This window comes from Labeo rohita, chromosome 12 (genome assembly GCF_022985175.1).
Source record: "Labeo rohita strain BAU-BD-2019 chromosome 12, IGBB_LRoh.1.0, whole genome shotgun sequence".
NCBI classification, from domain to species: Eukaryota; Metazoa; Chordata; class Actinopteri; order Cypriniformes; family Cyprinidae; genus Labeo; species Labeo rohita.
The window spans coordinates 24932981-24953580 of NC_066880.1; the positions used below are offsets into that span (position 1 = coordinate 24932981).

The 20600-nt window shown below is 36.0% G+C and overlaps 1 protein-coding gene across 1 annotated transcript in view; it reads left to right on the forward strand.

Annotated features, from left to right (window-relative positions):
* ank3b (ankyrin 3b) overlaps positions 1-20600 on the forward strand; it is a 120998-nt gene that overhangs the window by 53135 nt on the left and 47263 nt on the right. The window contains 9 exon segments of the mRNA XM_051124506.1: positions 1003-1200; positions 7856-7954; positions 8984-9082; positions 12202-12399; positions 12972-13070; positions 15271-15369; positions 15503-15601; positions 17493-17588; positions 17840-17912. Coding sequence (XP_050980463.1) covers positions 1003-1200; positions 7856-7954; positions 8984-9082; positions 12202-12399; positions 12972-13070; positions 15271-15369; positions 15503-15601; positions 17493-17588; positions 17840-17912 — 1060 coding nt within the window.

Consider the following 20600-nt stretch of genomic DNA (forward strand, 5'->3'; position numbering starts at 1 on the left):
AGGCTACAACAACGCATTCTTGAAGCTTTATAAAATTAAGGTTGAACCACTGTCATCACATGGACTATTTTAACTATGTCCTTGCCAGTGTTGCCAAGTCCGTGGTTTTTCTGCGTACTTGGGCTACTTTAACACTGTTGGCGCGGGTTGTTTTTAATGTCCGCAGGTTGAAGCGACCCCAATAACAGCATATTTAGCCCATGACATGTGAATTTACCAGGGGAACCCCGACAAAAAATGTGTATTTTATTCCTTGGAACGCGATTTTTAATGGGGGATCCCCCCCTCGAAAAATTGTTGGGCTAGTTTTGAGTAACAATTGGGCAGGTTTTGTTGTGAAAACCTGCCAACCCTGGTTCTTGCTACCTTTCTGGGCCTTGAACGTGCCAGTTGAGTTGCTGTACATGCAGGGTCAGAAAGCTCTCAGATTTGATCTAAAATATATTAAGATGAACCAAGGTCTTACGGCTTTGGAACGACTTGAGACTGAGTAATTAATGACAGAATTTTCATTTTTGAGTGAACTATCCCTTTAAATCCACAGAGAATACCTTAGCAATCACATAACACCATCCTTGCAATGATCTATAATACCTTAGAAACTGCAAAGCAGTTGTTTTTTTCAGAAAATGTATCAATCTGGTTTAAAAATTCTAGTCAAACATTAACCGCAGTATATGGAAAAGTACAATAGTCAAGTACCATCTGTAATGTCAGGGTATAAATGAAACACACTTGTAAAATACTGCTTTTCTTTAGATGCACACACAATGTAATGAACCAGTGTGGTGAAACTACTGTATTGTTCAAAGCAGAGTGTAATAGCTGTGGAATGCAATGCAGTCAATCTATACTAATAAGAAACAGTTGCTTATTTGTTCGCGGTTACATTGCCCCAGTCCTCTTTAGCGTTGCCTACGTTTAATTGAGTTCTGCAGTCCTGTCAAGAAATATTAAAAAGGTCTAGCATAAAGGTCTTATACTGTGTGTGTGTGTGTATAGGACGATCAGACCCCGCTGCATATATCAAGTCGTCTAGGAAAGCCAGAGATAGTCCAGCAGTTGGTGCAACACGGGGCTTCACCCGACGCCACCACCACATCCGGATACACGCCGCTCCACCTGGCTGCTCGCGATGGCCACAAAGACGTGGCATCCATCCTGCTGGACAACGGAGCATCTCTTGGCATCACTACCAAGGTCAGTCACACCAACAAAGGACGATTCGTAAAACTTGTTGTTTGTGAAGAATTGGCTGCCAGCTAGGCTATTTTTAACCTTTGATGCTAGTCTTTACTATAAAGACTATACTCCATAAAAGGTATAATCGCTGTGATAAGGGAAAAACCATTTACCGTTTATGTTGTACCATTTAGGTGCTAGTATGTACATTTTGAGTACTAATTGGTACCTTTAAGGTACTTAAATGCAGACTTTAGGGGTAAATAAGGTACAAAGGTGTACCTTTTGAAAAGGTACTGCCCAAGCGACAACTTTCTTACCTTTTTCTGAGAGTGCACTATCCGAAAAGGGAAATTAAAGGTGACAAATTATATCTTTTCAAAGATCTAAGGGTTAAGCAGTAATATTCAAAACACAAGACTTAAAACACTTTTATGGTGAGATGAATCCAATCTGTCATACTGGAATAAATTGTGTGTAAAATGACAAGCATTCAATGAAAAAATCCACAGAAAGTGTTAAATCTGAGAAATAGTGATTGATCTGATTTTGCCTGAAAGATTTATCCTCCCTCTTCATTCTCCAAGGAATTATGCAATCTGAGCACAGTTCATGCAGTAAAAAAGTATGTGATTTTACTAGACTCTCACAAACAAAATTACTTATAATATTTCATATTTGTAATATAATGTTTACTTGTAATATACATTTCTGATTATTTTTATTTATTTTTTACTTGTAAAAAAAGAATGAACCCATCAATATTTCCAATTTCAGCTTCCTTTTTCGATTAACAATGATATTTCAGGAAATACATACATTACAGCACGGGAAAGAAAATAGCATTTGCCAATTTTAACGATCCCTACAATGACGTAGTGTTACAATGCATCATATTTCTGTGGTATATCTTGTTTCAGAAATGTATTTGATTTCAAATAGGCTAACGTTGATGTGATTTCAATGAATCAAAATAGATCGTACTTTGATCGCACTATTAAACTGATCCACTTTGTCCTGTTCAGTGAGTCCTGTTCGCTATTTTTTAACGGTCTCGTTCCACTCTGTGTTTCTTGAACAAGATTGTTTGATTGCATCCATTCCACAAGATCGCCACCACATAACATCCCCTGTGATGGGATGTTGATTCTTTCCATTTGGTTTAATGAAGCAAACAGCCCCCTTCCTCGTCAAGCTGCAGTTGTGTTTGTAATGAATCAGTAAATGAATTCAATTATGAATAAATTGAGCATGTGAGCTGCGTTCTGCTGACAAAGTCTTATGTTATATCACTCAGGCAGGAGGCTGTTTCAAATTATTTATTACATTGACTATTCAGTAAAACTAATCACTATGCAAATGTCTTGCCCTTTACTTTACAATGAACAAGCCCAAGAAATTATATCTGAATAGTCATAATTGCAAATTAAAAGTGCTACATTAGAGTAAGGAACCTATGATTTCTGCAACGCAGAACACATAGAGGAAATGTCCAGTCGGAAAAAAATAGGATTTATTGTACAGTATAATGGGGAATGTCAGAGTTTGGCTAAATGTAATCAAATTGCAATATGTACTAGTGACTGCGAAAAGCCTGCATGTTCTGCATGTCTCTGAATGAATTAATGGCGCAGTTTTGTCTTCTACAGTAACCCAAACACGCACTATATAAGGACATGAACATGTAAAGTTCAGCTCCAGAGCTGCTCCGAGAGTCACTTCACTTTTTAATTTTATAAAACTATCGTCAGATACACACAGAAACTTAAAGGTCTTCACTACAACCCCGCTTGGTTAAACTTGTAGGCAGACTATTACTTTTGTATAGTAGAATGTACTTAAAGGAGAAGTCCACTTCCAGAACAACAATTTACAGATAATGTAGTCACCCCCTTGTCATTTGAGATGTCCATGTCTCTCTTTCTTTAGTTGTAAAGAAATGTTTTTGAGGAAAACATTTCAGCATTTTTCTCCATGTAGTGGACTTCTATGGTGCTCCGAATTCCAAAATGCAGTTTAAATGCAGCTTCAGATGATCCTAAATGCAGGTTGTAAACGATCCCAGCCGAGGAAGAAGGGTCTTATCTAGCGAAACGATCGGTTATTGTCATAAAAATAATACAATTTATATGCTTTTTAATGTCAAATGCTCGTCTTGACTCGCACTTCCCGACCTCCCATCTCATGTTCTCCCTCAACTTAAAAATCATCCTACATCGCTGTTTTACCTTTTTTGAATAAGGGTGTTTGATCTTCTTTGCATGTTCACTTTGCAAAGACTGGGTTGGTACTTCTGCAGTGATGTAGGATGATTTTGTAATGATTTTTGAAGTTGAGGGAGATAGCACAATCAGAGTTTTTCTGATCGTTTTGCTAAGGCCCTCCTTTCCCCGGCTGGGATTGTTTACAGCCACATTTGGGATCGTTTGAAGCCGCATTTAAACTGCATTTTGAAAGTTCAAACTCTAGGCACCATATCAGTCCATTATATGTAGAAAAGTCCTGAAATGCTTTCCTCAAAAAAAAAAAAAAACACAATTTCTTTACGACTGAAGAAAGAAAGACATGAACATCTTGGATGACAAGGAGGCGAGTACGTTATCTGTAAATTGTTGTTCTGGAAGTGGACTTCTACCTTTAATAATAACAATAGTAATATTTTTTTGAAGGAATATCACTATAGTACACAATACCCATGTTTTAATTTAAAGAGTAAACATCTGTTGTGCAGCACTTTGTTTGCCAAAAAAAATGAGAGGAAATTTGTGCACATTTAATTTGATAATTAAATCAAACAGATTACGTTGAGCCATTACAGTGAATATACAAACATAACATTAATAAGCATTTTATATCTGCACCACTGGATGGTTAAACATTAGTTGTGGGCTGTTATAATTTTTAAACATCCAATCACAAATAAGATGATAAAAGAAGAGTAATTTTATTTTGACAAGCTTTGATTTGTGAAACCTCTCTGAGTTAAGTTCGGATAGCTAGATAGATATCTCAACACTAATACACAGCAGTTCATCACTGGCATAAATCATGCGTCCTGACACATTTAGTATTAGCATTTATCACCCAGCAGCGTTAAATCACGGCTTGAACGTAAATCAACGTTTACTAAATGTTTTCTATATGAAATGCTTTACTTCTCCACTCGGAGCATTTTAGCTGAGCAAATCAAAGTCGGTGATGGACTTGCAACTCTTGCACATTAAAAAAAGTGCATCTCATCTATCATGATAGCTGACAGAGGATTTTGCTAGCAGTATGTTGTTATTTTCCCATTACATGGAATATATTACAAAATGCTTTTACAGAACATGATGTTGACATTATATCTGTTATTAAGGAACATCTGATGATGTTTAGGATCATTTGGAGTTGCAGCATGTGGGATGTATTAGTGTTTAGTGTTTGTTCTCATTATATTATTGAGCACAGGGCTTTCATTTTCCAAATTTCACAGTGAATAAAGGTCCGTGGACCAGAATGGTGCTCACCTGCACTCATACTCAAACATATTTTGAAACATCTGTCAGATTACATGGATAACAAGATATCTCTTCTCTCTCAAGTTAAGACAGGAAATATTATATACAGGCTTTATGTTAAAGACCTTATGTAATGGCTTGGCAAGTGAAGTTTATTTATTTTGTAAATTATAATATTGCTAAAAGCAATATACTAGAATTACCTTTTTGTTGTCCAATAAAACCTTGACCAAGTGACTCTCAGCATTATACTCTCAGCATTATATCTATTTTCAGCTATTTTCAGTAGAAATAAAAGATTCCCCCAGTGTCCTGCTGTGCGATTGTGATAGACATAAAATACTAGACAAACGTAACTGAGAGGCTGCCAAGTGTTACAGTGTGGGAATGTGCTGAAGAAGGACAATGAATAGATGGTGTTTTCCAGAGTTTCCCTTCGATAACACAGCTGTCACTGGATATGTTTGTTCTGTGTCTGTAATTGTTCAGGTTACTAAGGCATATGGTATGCTGGCCTTCAATGAGTCAAAGGGAAACTGCAATCTCCAGATCAACTAAACTTTATAAATGCAGCAAAACAACCTGAAAATTAAAGGATTACTTCACTCCTGAATTAAAATTTCCTGATAAACTCACCTTCATGTCATCCAAGATGTTCATGTCTTTCTTTCTTTTGACGAAAACATTCCAGGATTTTTTTAATATGGTAAACTTCAATGAGAGGCAAATGGTTGAAGGTCCAAACAGCAGTTTCAATGCAGCTTCAAAGGGCTCTACACGATCCCAGCCAAGGAATAAGAGAACCGCTTCAACGAGCCACAGCGCGGCAGGTATAAACACAAGCATTGACTAGAGTTGCTGCTTCAGAGCTGTGACGTGCCGCAGACATGTGCAGTACAGGGGGTCAAAACACATACCGAAGCCGTGATCTGTTCCACTTGCCCCATTGGAGTCGTAACGCGTCGTGCGCAGTGTGTAGTGAGAGATTTATTCATCATACAGTGTAGATAGCTTCACAACGCGAGTGTTTTTTAAAATGCATAAACTTGCACTAGAATAGGCTAGGCTGATCAGTGATGATGTTTTTTGATAATGTTAGGCTGCTTTTAGCCTTATGCTGGAGCTGGTTTCGGCCAATAAAACTAAGTATGTAAAATAATTAAATAAATTAGCATGATAATATCATGTATCTGCGATCTCGCAGGCTGAGGATGGGACTTAACACTACCTAGCGTATTATTTACTCACCCTCCATGCATCCTAGGTGTATCCACCTTATTGTTCAGTGCGGAAGTAAGCTGTTTTCTGGTAATGTGTTAGACGTCCGGTAATCCACCGTAGGGAAATAACGAGAAGAATATCGAAGTGTAGTAAATGGTAAAACAGTTCGCACTACAAACCAGTGTGTTCATAATTAAGATAATACGTTAAAATAATATGGTAAGACACACCAGTTTGCAATATCAAGCAGCAAAACGAGCCTTTTGTGCAGCTAAAAATAGCTGGAAGTGGATGAGACCGGAAGCCAGAGACAAAAAATGTACAAATGGCTGCACCCACTCTTATGGGAAAAATAAGATGTATATGACTTCCTTCTTTCAGACGAATGCAATTGGAGTCTAATAAAGTCTAATGAAGTGCATCGTGCCTCACACGGCTCAAGGAAGTCTCCTGTGGCAAATCGATGTTTTTGTAAGAAAAATATCCATATTTAAAATGTAAGATTCGCTATTAATCTAACTTGTGCCAACTGCTTTGACAAGGGGCGTGGCAGTACTGAAACACAGTCTAAGGTGTTCGCCAATCGCAACGTACTGGATAACTAACCAATCATAACACATTTCCTTTTTTCGGAAGGCTGGCCTTCATTAAACCCAGAACTAATCAAGTTATTTGTGCCAGGCTGGGAGAAAGGTATTGTAATAATGTAAATTATGTGAAAAATAATCCATTTTTCGAACCACCAGGCCTGAGAGCATGTTCTAGTACATCCCCAAAACAAAATCAAGACTTTAAAAAAGAGCATAATAGGACCACTTTAATTTTATGCTTGTCTTGCACTAGCTCTGCATACACGACTTGCGTAATCATGTTGAAAAGGTCAGATGTGGTTACTTCTTCGACTACTTCAGTTAAAAAAGGGAAGGTTAGGGCACAACAACTCTGTCTAATTTTCTCCTCCAACTTCAAAATTGATGTTGTTTTACCTTTTTTTGTAAAGAGCGTTGGACTTTCTTTGCACGTTCGCTTTCTAAACACTGGGTCGGTACATCTGCCTACGTCACACGTGACCTTTTTAACATGACTACGTAATGCATGAAGTCAAGCTAGTGCAAGACAAGAATTTATGGTAAAAAAGTACAGAAATTTGTATTTTTTTTTTTAATTGACGCATCATTTCGCTAGATAAGACCCTTATTCCTCGGCTAGGATCGTGTAAAGCCCATTGAAACTGCAATTTGGATCTTCAACCTTCTAATCCCCATTGAAGTCCAGTATATGGAGAAAAATCCTAGAATGTTTTCCTCAAAAGCCTTAATTTCTTTTTGGCTAAAGAAAGACATGAAAATCTTGGATGACAGGGGTGAATAAATTATCAGGAAATTTAAATTCTGGAGTAAACTAATGCTTTAAGGTTGGAAAATAATTTAAAAAAAGAATACGACATTAAAAATTAAACATTATGACACCAAATTATTAGTATCAGTGATTATGAAAAAAGAAAGGTGGTTAGTAATCAATCAGTGTTAGTTTTGGATCTATAATGTGTGTATATGTTTATAAAACAGGTCAAGATTTTCAGCTTGTTATGCATTTGATAGATCGACTTTGTCTGGTCAGAACAGCAGGACACTGCTGTGTTCATACAGCCAGTCTTGTGTAAAACCACATTGGTTACAAGAATTCTTCATCTCTAGCTGGACGGAAGTTTATTCTTTAGTGTTACTTAACAGAAGGAAACTTGTGCAACACAGATCAGTTTTTTTCCCAATGTCAGTTGCAGTTTATCAACCCCACCCGAAATGACCTGTTTTCTAAAAGTTGCAGCAATTTTAGTTGCAGTGTCACAGTGAATGACTTGTCTTTGAATTCTAGAGGGTAAATATCTCTCTTTTTTAATTCAGCATACATGTTTTTCTTTGTTTCTAAGTATGAACTGTTTGTCTTTGCAGAAAGGATTCACTCCCCTGCATGTTGCAGCCAAATACGGGAAGATTGAAGTTGCTAATTTACTGCTACAGAAGCAAGCGGCACCTGACGCAGCTGGAAAGGTAAAAGTGTGTATTTGGACTTATTCTTATAGGTTGATGATTACTATCCATAATGTACAAGATTTATGGTACGAGTTGTTATCACGGCCATACTTCGGTTTCTGGTATGGGAACATGACCATGGTAAGAAATGAAGCATTTATTTTTCTTTCTAAGCATCTGTTGAAAAGAGGGATTTTGGATGAGAGACATGGGTATTGGACACATTTAATCTAAATTCTTTGTGTAATAGCTAAAAATGGTTACATCTGTTTCCCAACTCATCTTATGGCCAGTTGAATTCAACACAAAGAAGAAATAGCATGCTTATGCTGGCTAATCTTCAATTTGACATTATAATTGTGCTTTAGAAACATACAGACAGATGTATTCCCATTATTGAATGTTATTATTAAAGTAAGCTCTCATTCCAACTCTCATGCTTTGCATGTGTATGAATGGAAGTGAATGAATCACAGAATCAAGTGTGACCGCACTATTAAAAGCTCAAGAAATTAAAAGCATCTATATGCATATAAAACATTCATTTCATGTAGACAACAACATGTGTTTAATGTTAATATTTTGTAGAACTGTTTATGAATACACATTCCTCTTACCATTAAAAATGTAGTCATGACAATGTAAAATGTTAAAAGTTTTGTTATCTAAACACTTATGTTGCAGAGAATCTGCAAATCCATACATTCTGTATTCAACATCTGTTACTGCATCAACATCCTTTAAGAAACTGTTTTACACATATTCTGTATCATAAATGTTGTAAACCCATCTGGTGAATGTCTTTCTAATGGCTGACAGCTAGTGAATGCTTTAAAAATGACATCTTCCAGATGAAAAGAGGCGTTATCATTTTCCAGTTCCAGAGGTTTCATTCACTAATGTGTAATGTGTGGCTATATATACTCTCCTGCAATGTCCAAATGTAAAAGCTGATTGATTTATGATGGCACCTGTTTCACACACCCCACCTTTGAGCTCTTGGCCAATAATAGCTGTATATCTATGTGTATGTGTGTGTGTTTTTAGAGTGGACTAACACCACTGCATGTTGCTGCACACTACGATAACCAGAAAGTGGCCCTTCTTCTGTTGGACCAAGGAGCGTCTCCGCATGCTGCAGCGAAGGTATCAGGAAATCCTTACAAACCGCAGTTTCTCAACTAGTACACACAAATCTCATCCAAACACAACCACATGCACACACACACACAAATGGTGAACAAACATGGCTGCAAACCAAACGGCTACACACATGCTCGCACAAAACCACCTCCACCCCGCATTCTTGATCCTTTTCGTCATTTTACATCTAGTCCACCCACTGTAACCACAGAGGATGGTAAGCTTGTACACATTTTAACACTTTGAAAGAAGGAAGTTCTTGAAAACTGATGTGCTTGGTGGTTGCAGAAACAAATTAATTTACATCTTAGATGTAATATATTCCTTTCAAAGTGACAGATGACTCACTATTTACTTAACTTCAAATCAGTTTGACTTTATTTCTACAGCAGAACGCAAAATTTAGTTCTTTTTGGAAATTGAAAGTCATTGATCACTGAATGTTTTCACCGTATGGAAAAGAGCAGCATGATCATTTTTCAAAACAGCTCATTTTGTGCGCCACAGAAAAAAAAAAACTCATGCAGATTTGGAATGACATCAGGAACTTTTTTTGGGTGAATTATGCCTTTAATTATCAGTCCTACTTCCGCTCACCCGTGCTTCTGGGGTTTGTCATGATTTCTGTCTGATCTGCCAGTCAGTTCTGTAATCTGTACAGGAAATGATTTCAACCTAAAAAAAACATGCAAAAATGCTTTTTATCAAGTTCCAGCTGCTTGCATTGAACACACTATCAATGGAAAAACGTGGTCTGATTCTTCTGTAATAAAAATGTACCATAGACTCTGTTCTAAAACCTAGAGAGCTGCCTTGCTATTTTCTGCCTACATAGTTAAGAAGCATCCTAACCAAACATTATTAAAAAAACGGACTAATTTAGACATCAACATAGGCAACAACTTGTGTTTTGCAAAATATCACACTGTACAGGAGACAGTAGGGTCTGGTGTTAGCATGTGGCTAAGCTAATGATGTAACAATCGTAAGAGACCCAAGAAATACAGTGTAAAGTGTTCTACTTTTTAACAATATTTGTCTATGAATTATGCAGTAGAGTATGTCTCTCTCACTTAGTAAATCTCTGATTTGTTTTTCATTGAGCTTATGGGATTGATTTTTCTGTGAATCATACTGTGTATTTGATGTGATTTTTCTCAGAATTTGACCAAAAGAAGTTTCTTTAGAAGCAGCATAATTTTTAAAGTGCAGGTCATATGGTTTTTATGAAGTGTCCTGAATCCTGAAGGTTTAAATGCATCTAAAGTCAGAAAACATTGTAATTTTCTCAGAATATACATTTATATAGAGAGTCATTTGTCAGTGATTCCAAAACAGTTAGTTCAAGGCAGCTTTGAGCATAATGTAATAAACCCCTCCCTTCCATAAGCCTACTCTGCTCTGATTGGTCAACTGGCCAAGCCTGTTGTGATTGGCACAGAGAGGAGTACTTGAGCAAGTTAGCAAGCGCTAATCTGTGTTGCCAAGTCTGCGGTTGTTTGTGATGCCTGCGGGTTAAAGCGACCCCAATAAAGTCATATTTAGCCTCTAGAATACGAATTTACCAGGGAAACCCCTACAAAACACATGTATTTTACACCCCGGGAATGTGATTTTTAACGTGGGACCTCCCTCGAAATGCGATTGGCCTAGTTTTGAGTAGCAGTTGGACGGGTTTTGTTGCAAAAACCTATCAACCCTGAAGATAGCCACAGAAGATAGAAGCCAAGATTAAAGAAGCAGTCCTTGGTAAAATGACGAGCACACAACAAAAGGTTTGAATTGTATTGCTGTGGTATCGTGGAAAATTAATTTTAACCACTTTTTCACAAGTTTCAACTTAAAACCTTAAGTTTAACAGCTACCTTAAAATTTTAAGTAAAATCAACTTGAAAGTATGAGTCATTTCAACTCACAAGTTAAATTAACTTAAAAGTACAAGTCATTTGAGCTCATTTTATTGTAACTTTTTTTTTGTAATTTTTTATTGTGGTTTTAAGTTGATTTAACCTAAGTTTTTAAGTTGAAACTGGTGAAAACTTTTTACAGTGTAACAGGCAGAAGATTTGAAAATATGATGACTCAACTGAACAACTTTGCAGACTGTTAACATTGAAGGATATATACATTACAAACTGCAAAAACAACATTTTTCAAAATATGACCTGCTCTTTAACAGCATACATATCAGGAATAGGCCTATGATGTCATATGATGTTGTTTACACAGGCTGTTCACTATCTTTTGAAACAGAGCATAGAGATATGGAAGTTTACAGAATCACTTCTCTCATAGTCCTAATTCAGAAGCCTGCTTGATTGTATCCATCATGTTTTTTACCCAGTTTTTTTTTTATGTTGTTAGAAACTTGAATAGAGAGTCCATGTGTTCATGCTTTTAAAGTGTTTGCTTTGTTTTGTCCATCCTGAAAGGGCTCAATGTAAACCCTAAACAAATACGGTGACCCAGATACTGCTTTTGTCCCTCCACAAAGAACAGCTAGATCTGGCATGTGGAGAACACTAACTGACTTGCGGTTTGGAACGGGACCGCTGTCTATTGACCTCACTGGCTGACACCTTAGAGTTCGTTAGCTATTAAGAAACAAGACTGTTTTCGTGCATTCAGACGGCATTTCTCCACCATCGTTCCGCTCAGTCTGTGAGGTTAGAAGCAAAGCACTGCTGTCAACATGTTTCTGTTTTGGAAATGTCATAAATCTAAGGTTTTAGTGTGGTTATAGTGGTTTGGCAGCCATGTGAGTTAGTGCTGTGTGTGACTGGACAAGCAAAAAATGTAGAAATATTGACATTTTTCAGTCATTTTACCCTTGAACCAACTTGAACAGTATTTTTATGTATTTTTATAATTATACTGTATATAGTTATATATTTTATTTAATATATATTTTTTAATTTATTTAGTTTATTTAGCACATTTTTGTGAATTTTATTTTATTTTATTTTATTTTATTTTTCAGTGCCTAATTCCAAAAGTTTAAAAGTTCAGGGGGTGTTCAGAGAGAGAGTACATGGATCCAGGGAAAGCTCCTGCATGCTATCATTGATATAATTTATTGATATTCATTTATTATGATCTCCTTCACTTGCCTTCCCTCCCAGAATGGCTATACTCCACTGCACATAGCTGCCAAGAAGAACCAGATGGAGATCGCGACCACACTGCTCGAGTATGGAGCAGATACCAACGCCACAACACGCCAGGGCATCAGTCCTCTCCACCTTGCAGCCCAGGAGGGCAACGTTGACATGGTCACGCTCCTGCTCGCCCGTGAAACTGCCATCAATCTGGGAAACAAGGTGAAAAAAGAGCCCAATTACATTATAATGCTAATCCAAGAGCATATTCTACATAATTAGAATATTTGTAATTTTATCTGAGGTTTTTCTTTTGGGTGTAACAGGAAATGATGTAGACTCATGCAACCTTAAAAACCTTCAGTTTTGACTTTTACTAATACTTTAAAAATGCTAATAAAAGGTAGTAGCATAATTAGTTACATTATACTTAAAAAAAACTTATTTTGATTATGTACTTTTTTCAGTATTTTATTTATTGCTTAATACACATTGCTGATCTTATTCAGAAAAAAAAAAACTGTCAGGATGTTTCGAGATGCACTTGATGGTGAATTAGACTTTCAACCTCCATCCACAATTTTTCATATCCAATAAATATGTCACATAATGGAAGTAAAATGGGTTGTGGATGCTGTTTGATGTTGACTTCAAGGTCACCAGTGTCAAATTATGGCTATAATCAGCTTGGTCAGTAGTGTGACCTCCACTGATTAATGGTTGCTTCATTTATGCATGATGTGTCACATCTGTTTGGTTATGTCACTAAATTGGTTAATGAATGTCTGTGTCAGAGTGGACTGACCCCTCTTCACTTGGCGTCTCAAGAGGACAGAGTCAATGTATCAGAAGTGCTGGTTAATCAAGGTGCCACAGTGGACCCAGAGACTAAGGTAATTGCCCCACACAAACATATATTGGGTTTCCATGTTTTATGGGGACATTCCATAGACATAATGGTTTTCATTCACCTTCACAAACCTTCCCTTCACACAAAACTTCCTGCATTTTTAGATTAAAAAAAGATCATTCTGTATGAATTATAGGCTTGTTTCCTCATAGGGTCCAAAAAAAGGTTAAAATTTACTGGTATTACTATACATAATGTAGAGAATAGAGAATTTACATACAGCTTGCAGAATCTGTAAGATGTTAATTGCTTTACCAAAATAAAAGGGATCATACAAAATGCATGTTATTTTTTATTTAGTACTGACTTGAATAAGATACTTACGTGAAAGACAATTACATATAGTCCACAAGAGAAAATAATAGTTGAATTTATAAAAATGACCCCGTTCAAAAGTTTACATATGCTTGAATCTTTATACTGTGCTGTTACCTGAATGATCCACAGCTTTTCTTTGTTTAGTGATAGTTTTTTAGATTTAGAAACACAAGGCATTAATAGCCGGGGGGTGAAAACTTTTTGAATTTGAAGATCAGGGAAAATGTAACTTATTTTGTCTTCTGGGAAACATCTAAGTATCTTCTGTGGCTTCTGAAGGGCACTACTAAGTGAAAAAAAAAAGATATTTAGGCAAAATAAGAAAAATGTACACATCTTCATTCTGTTCAAATATTTTCACCCCCCGGCACTTAATGCATTGTTTTTCCTTCTGGAGCATCAGTGAGCATTTGAACCTTCTGTAAAAGTTTCATATGAGTCCCTCAGTTGTCCTCAGTGTGAAAAGATGGATCTCAGAATCATACAGTCATTGTTGGAAAAGGTTCAAATACACACACACACAAAAAAACAACAAAAACAAAGAATTTGTGGGACCTGAAGGATTTTTCTGAAGAACAGCAGGCAGTTTAACTTCAGGACAAACAAGGGACTCATGAACAACTATCACGAAACAAAACAAAACAAACACTGTGGAAAAAAACACACACAACTGTGGATCATTCAGGTAACAACACAGCATTGAGAATCAAGTGAATGTAAACTTTTGAACAGGGTCATTTTTTAAATAAATTCAATTATTATTTTCTCTTGTGGAACATATGTAAACGTCTTTTAAATTAAGTATCTTATTCAGGTCAGTGCTAAATAAAAAATAACATGCATTTTGTATGATCCCTCTTATTTTGGTAAAATAATTAGCATTTTGCAGATTCTGCAAGGTGCATGTAAAATTTTGACCTCAACTGTATATTACAGTTTAAATGTTTGGCATCAGTAACTTTTTTTTTTTTTTTTTAGAAATTAAAAGTTTTGTTCAGCAAGGATACATTAAACTGCTCAAAAGTTACAGTAAAGACATTTATAATGTTACAAACATTACTTACAAACATACTTATCATCAGGGTTTCCACAAAAAGTATTAAGTAGCACAAACTGTTTTCAACATTGCTGAGGATACAAAATGTTTGTAGACCAGAAAATCGGCATATTAGAATGCTTTCTGAAGAATCATGTGATACTGAAGACTGCAGTAACGATGCTGAAATTTCTGAATTAAATTTCATTTTTAAATAAAAAATTGTTACTTTATTTCACAATATTACTCTGATTTTGATCAAATAAATACACAGACCGACCAAAAGACAGATGGGTAGATAGATAGATGTGCGACACATATCCGTGCACACCATGTCTGGCCAGTTCCTTTATTGGTCAATCATGTATAAACACTGAGTGGCCCCAGCTCAAGGTCGTTCAGACAGTGACAGAGTGAGTCAGACAGCAGCACACAGATCAATACTCTACAGCAAAATGACCCACACAAAACACTCTCTCTCTGAGCACAGGGAATGAGGCAGAAGAATGAGAAAGAAAAAAGTGAATTCATTCTCATCTGTGGCATTTAGAAAGAAATTGACACTTTCGCTAAACTCGTCCTCTTAGTTAATATTGTAGAGAAAAGTAAAGCTTTCGGAGCATAGAATTGATCTGGAGATTTCTGTGATGCATATTATACTATCCAAAATTAATGAGTATATCTCAAAAACTTCTGAATCTATGGTTAGGTGTAATTGTATTATTAGACACATAAGAGCACTCTTTGAGTATTTCAAGGCCTTTTTATGTGTGCATAATTTATGTGCTTGACTGGAATGAGTAATGTGTGTCTCTGTGTTCTGGTTCAGATGGGATATACGCCTCTGCATGTGGCCTGTCACTATGGCAATATAAAGATGGTGCACTTCCTCCTGAAGAACCAGGCTAAAGTCAATGCCAAAACTAAGGTAAATGCTCACAGAAAGCAGTTTGCAGTATGCTTGAGGCTTAGAAACTACATTTCTTGTTATAGAACAGCCTTTTTTGATTGTTGGTGGTTCCAAAATAAAGATTTAAGCCTGGTTTGTCTCTCATGTTCAGAATGGATACACACCTCTTCATCAGGCTGCTCAGCAGGGTCACACACACATCATTAACCTTCTGCTGCAACACGGAGCCTCTCCTAATGAGCTGACAGTGGTGAGTGTGTCACAACAGCGCTAGGTCTGAATTGCTAAGCCTTTTCTAAACAAGATGCACAAGTCATGTTAAGAAGAACTTTTTTTAAAAAAATCCCATAGATTTACAAAAATCTTGGAATTTTCTGGGAAATTTTCAACTTCAATTTCATCAAGAGCAAAGGGTTGCCATGTCCACTTATTATACGCTATGATTATTAACCGTCTTTGTTTTTGCGCTCGGCTCATAACTTTGATATTATGTTATGTGGCTTATTTCCAAGGTAACATGCTTGATTTTGAATATATTATGGCCTTGTTCTTTTTTGCTGTTTTTTCATGCAAGATCTGGCAACACTAGTCAAAATGTAAATGACTTGCACTTTTGGTATCTGCTGATTTTGACCAAACTGATATTACAATGACAAAAGATTTACATTCAGAGATTTTAACTAAACCACCATCGACAGAGCCATCATGTTTTGCGTATGTTTATAAGGCTATTTTGCAGAACAAGCTCTTGAAGGGTTGCCATGTCCACTTATTATAAGCTATGCTTATTAACCTTATTTGGTTTTGTGCTTGGCTCATTAATTTTGATATTCTGTTATGTGGCTTATTTCCAAGACAGCGTGCTTGATTTTGAATATATTATGGCCTTATTATTTTTTGCTGTTTTTTTTCCTTGCAAGATCTGACAACACTAGTCAAACTGTAACCGTCTTGCGCATTTGGTAGCTGCTGGTTTTGAACAAACTAATATTACAGTGACAAAAGATTTACTTTCAGAGATTTTAACTAAACCACCATCGACAGAGCCATCATGTTTTGCGTATGTTTGTAAGGCTACTTTGCAGAGCAAGCTCTTGAAGGTTTGCCATGTCCACTTATTATAAGATATGCTTATTAACTAATATTACACTGACAAAAGATTTACTTTCAGAGATTTTAACTAAACCACTGTCAACAGAGCTGTCGTGTTTTGCATGTGTTTGTAAGGCTATTTTGCAGAACAAGCTCTTGAAGGGTTTCCATGTCCACTTAATATAAGCTGTGCTTATTAACCTTCCTTTTGCTGTTTTTTCTTTCTTGCAAGATCTGGCAACATTACTTGGTCAAAATGTAACTGTCTTGTGCAACTGGTATTCACTGTTTTTTGACCAAACTAATATTTCGGCGACAAAAGACTTATGTTCAGAGATTTTAAACAAACCACTATCGACAGAACCATTGTGTTTTGTGTATGTTTCTAAGGTGCCTTTGTAGAACAAGCTCCTAAATGGTTGCCATGTCCACTTATTATAAGCTATGCTTATTAATCTTCTTTTGTTTTGGGCTCAGCTCATAATTTTAATATTCTGCTCTGTGGCTTATTTCCAAAATAACATATTCGATTTTGAATATATCATGGGATTGTTTTTTTTTTTGCAAGATCAGGCAACACTAATTTGTCAACCGTCCTGCACATTTGGTATCCACTGCTTTCGACCAAAGTATTATTGCAGCGACAAAACCTCTTATGTTCAGAGATTTTCTGGGAATCAACTTCAACTTTCAACTTCAGTTTCATTTTGCATAGGCATGCATTATTCACTTTTTTAACTGAAGGCAATATAAAAATCTAGGTAATTCATTTTTATCTTTGTTCATTGATCTAGACATAGATCCAGAATTTTATTTTATTATTTTATTTTATTTTAAATGGTATATGTTATAAATTGTAATAATTGTAAATTGTAATAATTACTTTATATTCTAAAACATCATCACAGAATTATTTAATGATATGCATTTGCCAATTTGTTTTATAGATTTAATGAGTTAATTAATTGTTATACTTTGTAAAGTCTTTATTTATGTATTTATTTGTTTATTTATTTTCATTAATATGTATCTTTTTCCTTAACCTACAGAATGGAAACACTGCCTTAGCTATCGCCAGGCGCCTGGGTTACATCTCTGTGGTTGACACGCTCAAAGTCGTGACAGAGGAGACGCACACTACTGTGGTGAGGGACTTTGTGTCATAATAATATTCTATTCTGCAGAAAACCATATACCAGGTGTTATTGTGCTTCAGTGTAGTTGTTTTCAGCTGGTGGATCGAAGCACAAAAGTTGGTTGCAGGTCTGTTCTGATAGTCACAGATAGCAGGAAAAAAACAATGCCACATGCTTTATATTTGACGCAATGAAAAATGAAACCACATCAACAAATCATTTATTGCAAAGTGTTTTTTTTTTTCTTTTTGTCTTGTCAGACGGTGACGGAGAAACATAAATTAAATGTTCCAGAAACGATGAACGAGGTTTTGGACATGTCAGATGATGAAGGTAATTACTCTGGTCCATTTTTTTCTTTTCATTGATGTAAATTTAAGTTTATTTTTGTTCACTTACATATTATTTCTAACACTTTTTATTTAAATTACACAGTTCGTAGAGCCAATGTGCCTGAAATGCTCAATGAGGACTATATTTCAGATGTTGATGAAGGTATCTCTTATTTTGTGTGGTTTGTTCTTATAGCACCTGCTTTCTTCTTCCTTTTTTCACGTTTTCCAACTAACCTGATTTTCTTATTCAGCCTTTTTTCTGTTATAAACTCTTTTCACAACATGGCTATCTCTTGCTGGCTTTGTACTAGTTGCTAGGCTACTCTTTATGAATATGAAATTCTTCAATATGCAAATCTCTGTTGGCTTGCATATATTAAATCTGGGGTTTGCTATTCTATTAACAACTGTATGCGTAATTACAATTTCACACATACTCTCTTTGTAAATCCAGCCTCTATGTGAAAGATATTTTTTTCTTGGATATTTGGACAGACGTTTGTTTGGCTCAGTTTGTTTCTGTTTTGCAGTCAGAACTCACAGAGCTTCAGTGTAGGCTTGAAAGACTGAATAGAAGTTTTCCAGTCAGTGCCATGAATGACAATTTCATGAATCTGTTTATTTGATACTGTAATGTGATAGTTATGAATGCATTTAATACTTGATAAAATAGGGTGCTAGGGTGTTGCTATGTTGTGGCTATGCTTGCCCAAATCAAAAAAATTTACCCTCGAGTCTGTGATATTTTGGTCACATTACGTTGTTTATAGCCGTGCGTAGCATGCTGTCTGATCTCTTTAACAGTTCTGACATGTGGTGAATATAGTTTATGCTTATGTGTAACAAGACTACAGCCCTCATAAAATCTGTGTGTGTGTGTGTGTGTTGTAGAGACTGGAACATGGTGTTTAATTACTGTAAACTGATATTCCTTCATACTCCTGACGCATAACTGACATAACTCACATGGCTTCTTATTTACATATTAAACCCATGTGCCCTAAATACACATGGTCACATGAATATAATCATATAAACATTCTGACATTTAGTTCCTGTGTGAAGATGTCTCTTTTACATTATCTTTTAGTTGGATGCTGAAAAAATTTGATGAATCAATACTGCTCACATCGCCAATTGGCAACTGAATGAGAACGTCTGTCTGGCATAAAACCTTTTGCCATTGCTGACGCTGCTTGCTTTTTCCATCTGATTCTCTCCCTTTCTTTCTGGCAGCGTGAAAGAGCTCAGCTCTGTTTATCCGGGCGTGAGGTGCAGTACTAATAACTCAGATCCCAGGCAAACAACGCTGGTATCTTACATTTCAAGTCCATGTTTACGTTTTTCCATTTAGCACATGCTTTTATCTATTAACAGAAAATCAAAAATGAACTTATATACTTATATACTTTCTTATATCTTTTAACAAAAAGATATTTCCATGCTTCCATGCATCTTTTTAATGCTCATAATCTTAAATGAAGTGAAAGCTTTAGCATTCACTCTGATATATGTGGTCGTAATTCATAGTTTTTTGTCGTGTGACTGGTACGGAGACCTAGAGGACTAACCAACCGTAGAACCGCAGCCCAATTTTCCATCTGTCAAGCCACAAATATTTAGATCACATCTTAGAAGAAGAAAGACAAGATATCTGAATAATCTACAAGTTTTGGCCACTTTTGATTCATATACAGCACCTGTCGCAGTATTCTATCATTTTTCTATGGAAAAATGCTTAACGTGAATCTGTGCGCCTTGCTTTTTATACTGTGTTGAGGGTTTACCTAATTTGTTGAGGTTTTTTTACTGATTCATTAAAATATTAATTTGTTTGTGAATCAGACTACCCTGGTCGTACTTGTTGTTTTTTTGCTTGCCACATATCTAAACGTGTTTAATTTTGCAATGAAACAGAAGTAGCGACAGATCTTTTCTTCTATATTTTCACTTATATCCAAGTCTTGACTTATATCCAAAAATTGTAGGGTGGGGACTTGGTTCTACTTTTCTTGATTGGATTTTACACCATGTACGCATTGTAAAGTTTCCGGAGAGACAACCACATTCAAATACTGGAGTGAATCCTCTAAATTACAGTTTCATGAACCGTAGCAACATTTTGCCGTCTTGTGCATTTGGTATCTGCTGTTTTTACATTCATAGATTTTAACTAAACCACCACTGACAGAGCCATTGTGTTTTGCATATGTTTGTAAAGCTACTTTGCAGAGCAAGCTCTTGCAGGGTTGCCATGTCCACTTATTATAAGCTCTGCTTATTAACACTCTTTGGTTTTGGGCTCGGCTCCTAATTTTGTGGCTTATTTCCAAAATAACTGATTTGATTTTGAATATGTTATGTGCTTTTTTTTCTTGCAAGATCTGGCAACACTAATTAGTTGAAATGTAACTGTCTTGCACATTTGGTATCCGCTATTTTTGACCAAACTAATATTACAGCGACAAAAGACTTATGTTCAGAGATTTGAACTAAATCACCATCAACAGAGCCGTCGTGTTTTGCGTATGTTTGCAGAGGTGGTTTGGGCTCAGCTCATAATTGTGATATTCTGTTATGTGGATTATTTCCAAGATAATGTCTTTGATTTTGAATATATTATGGGCTTGTTCTTTTTTGCTGTTTTTTTTTTCATTGCAAAAACCAGGCAACACTAATTAGTCAA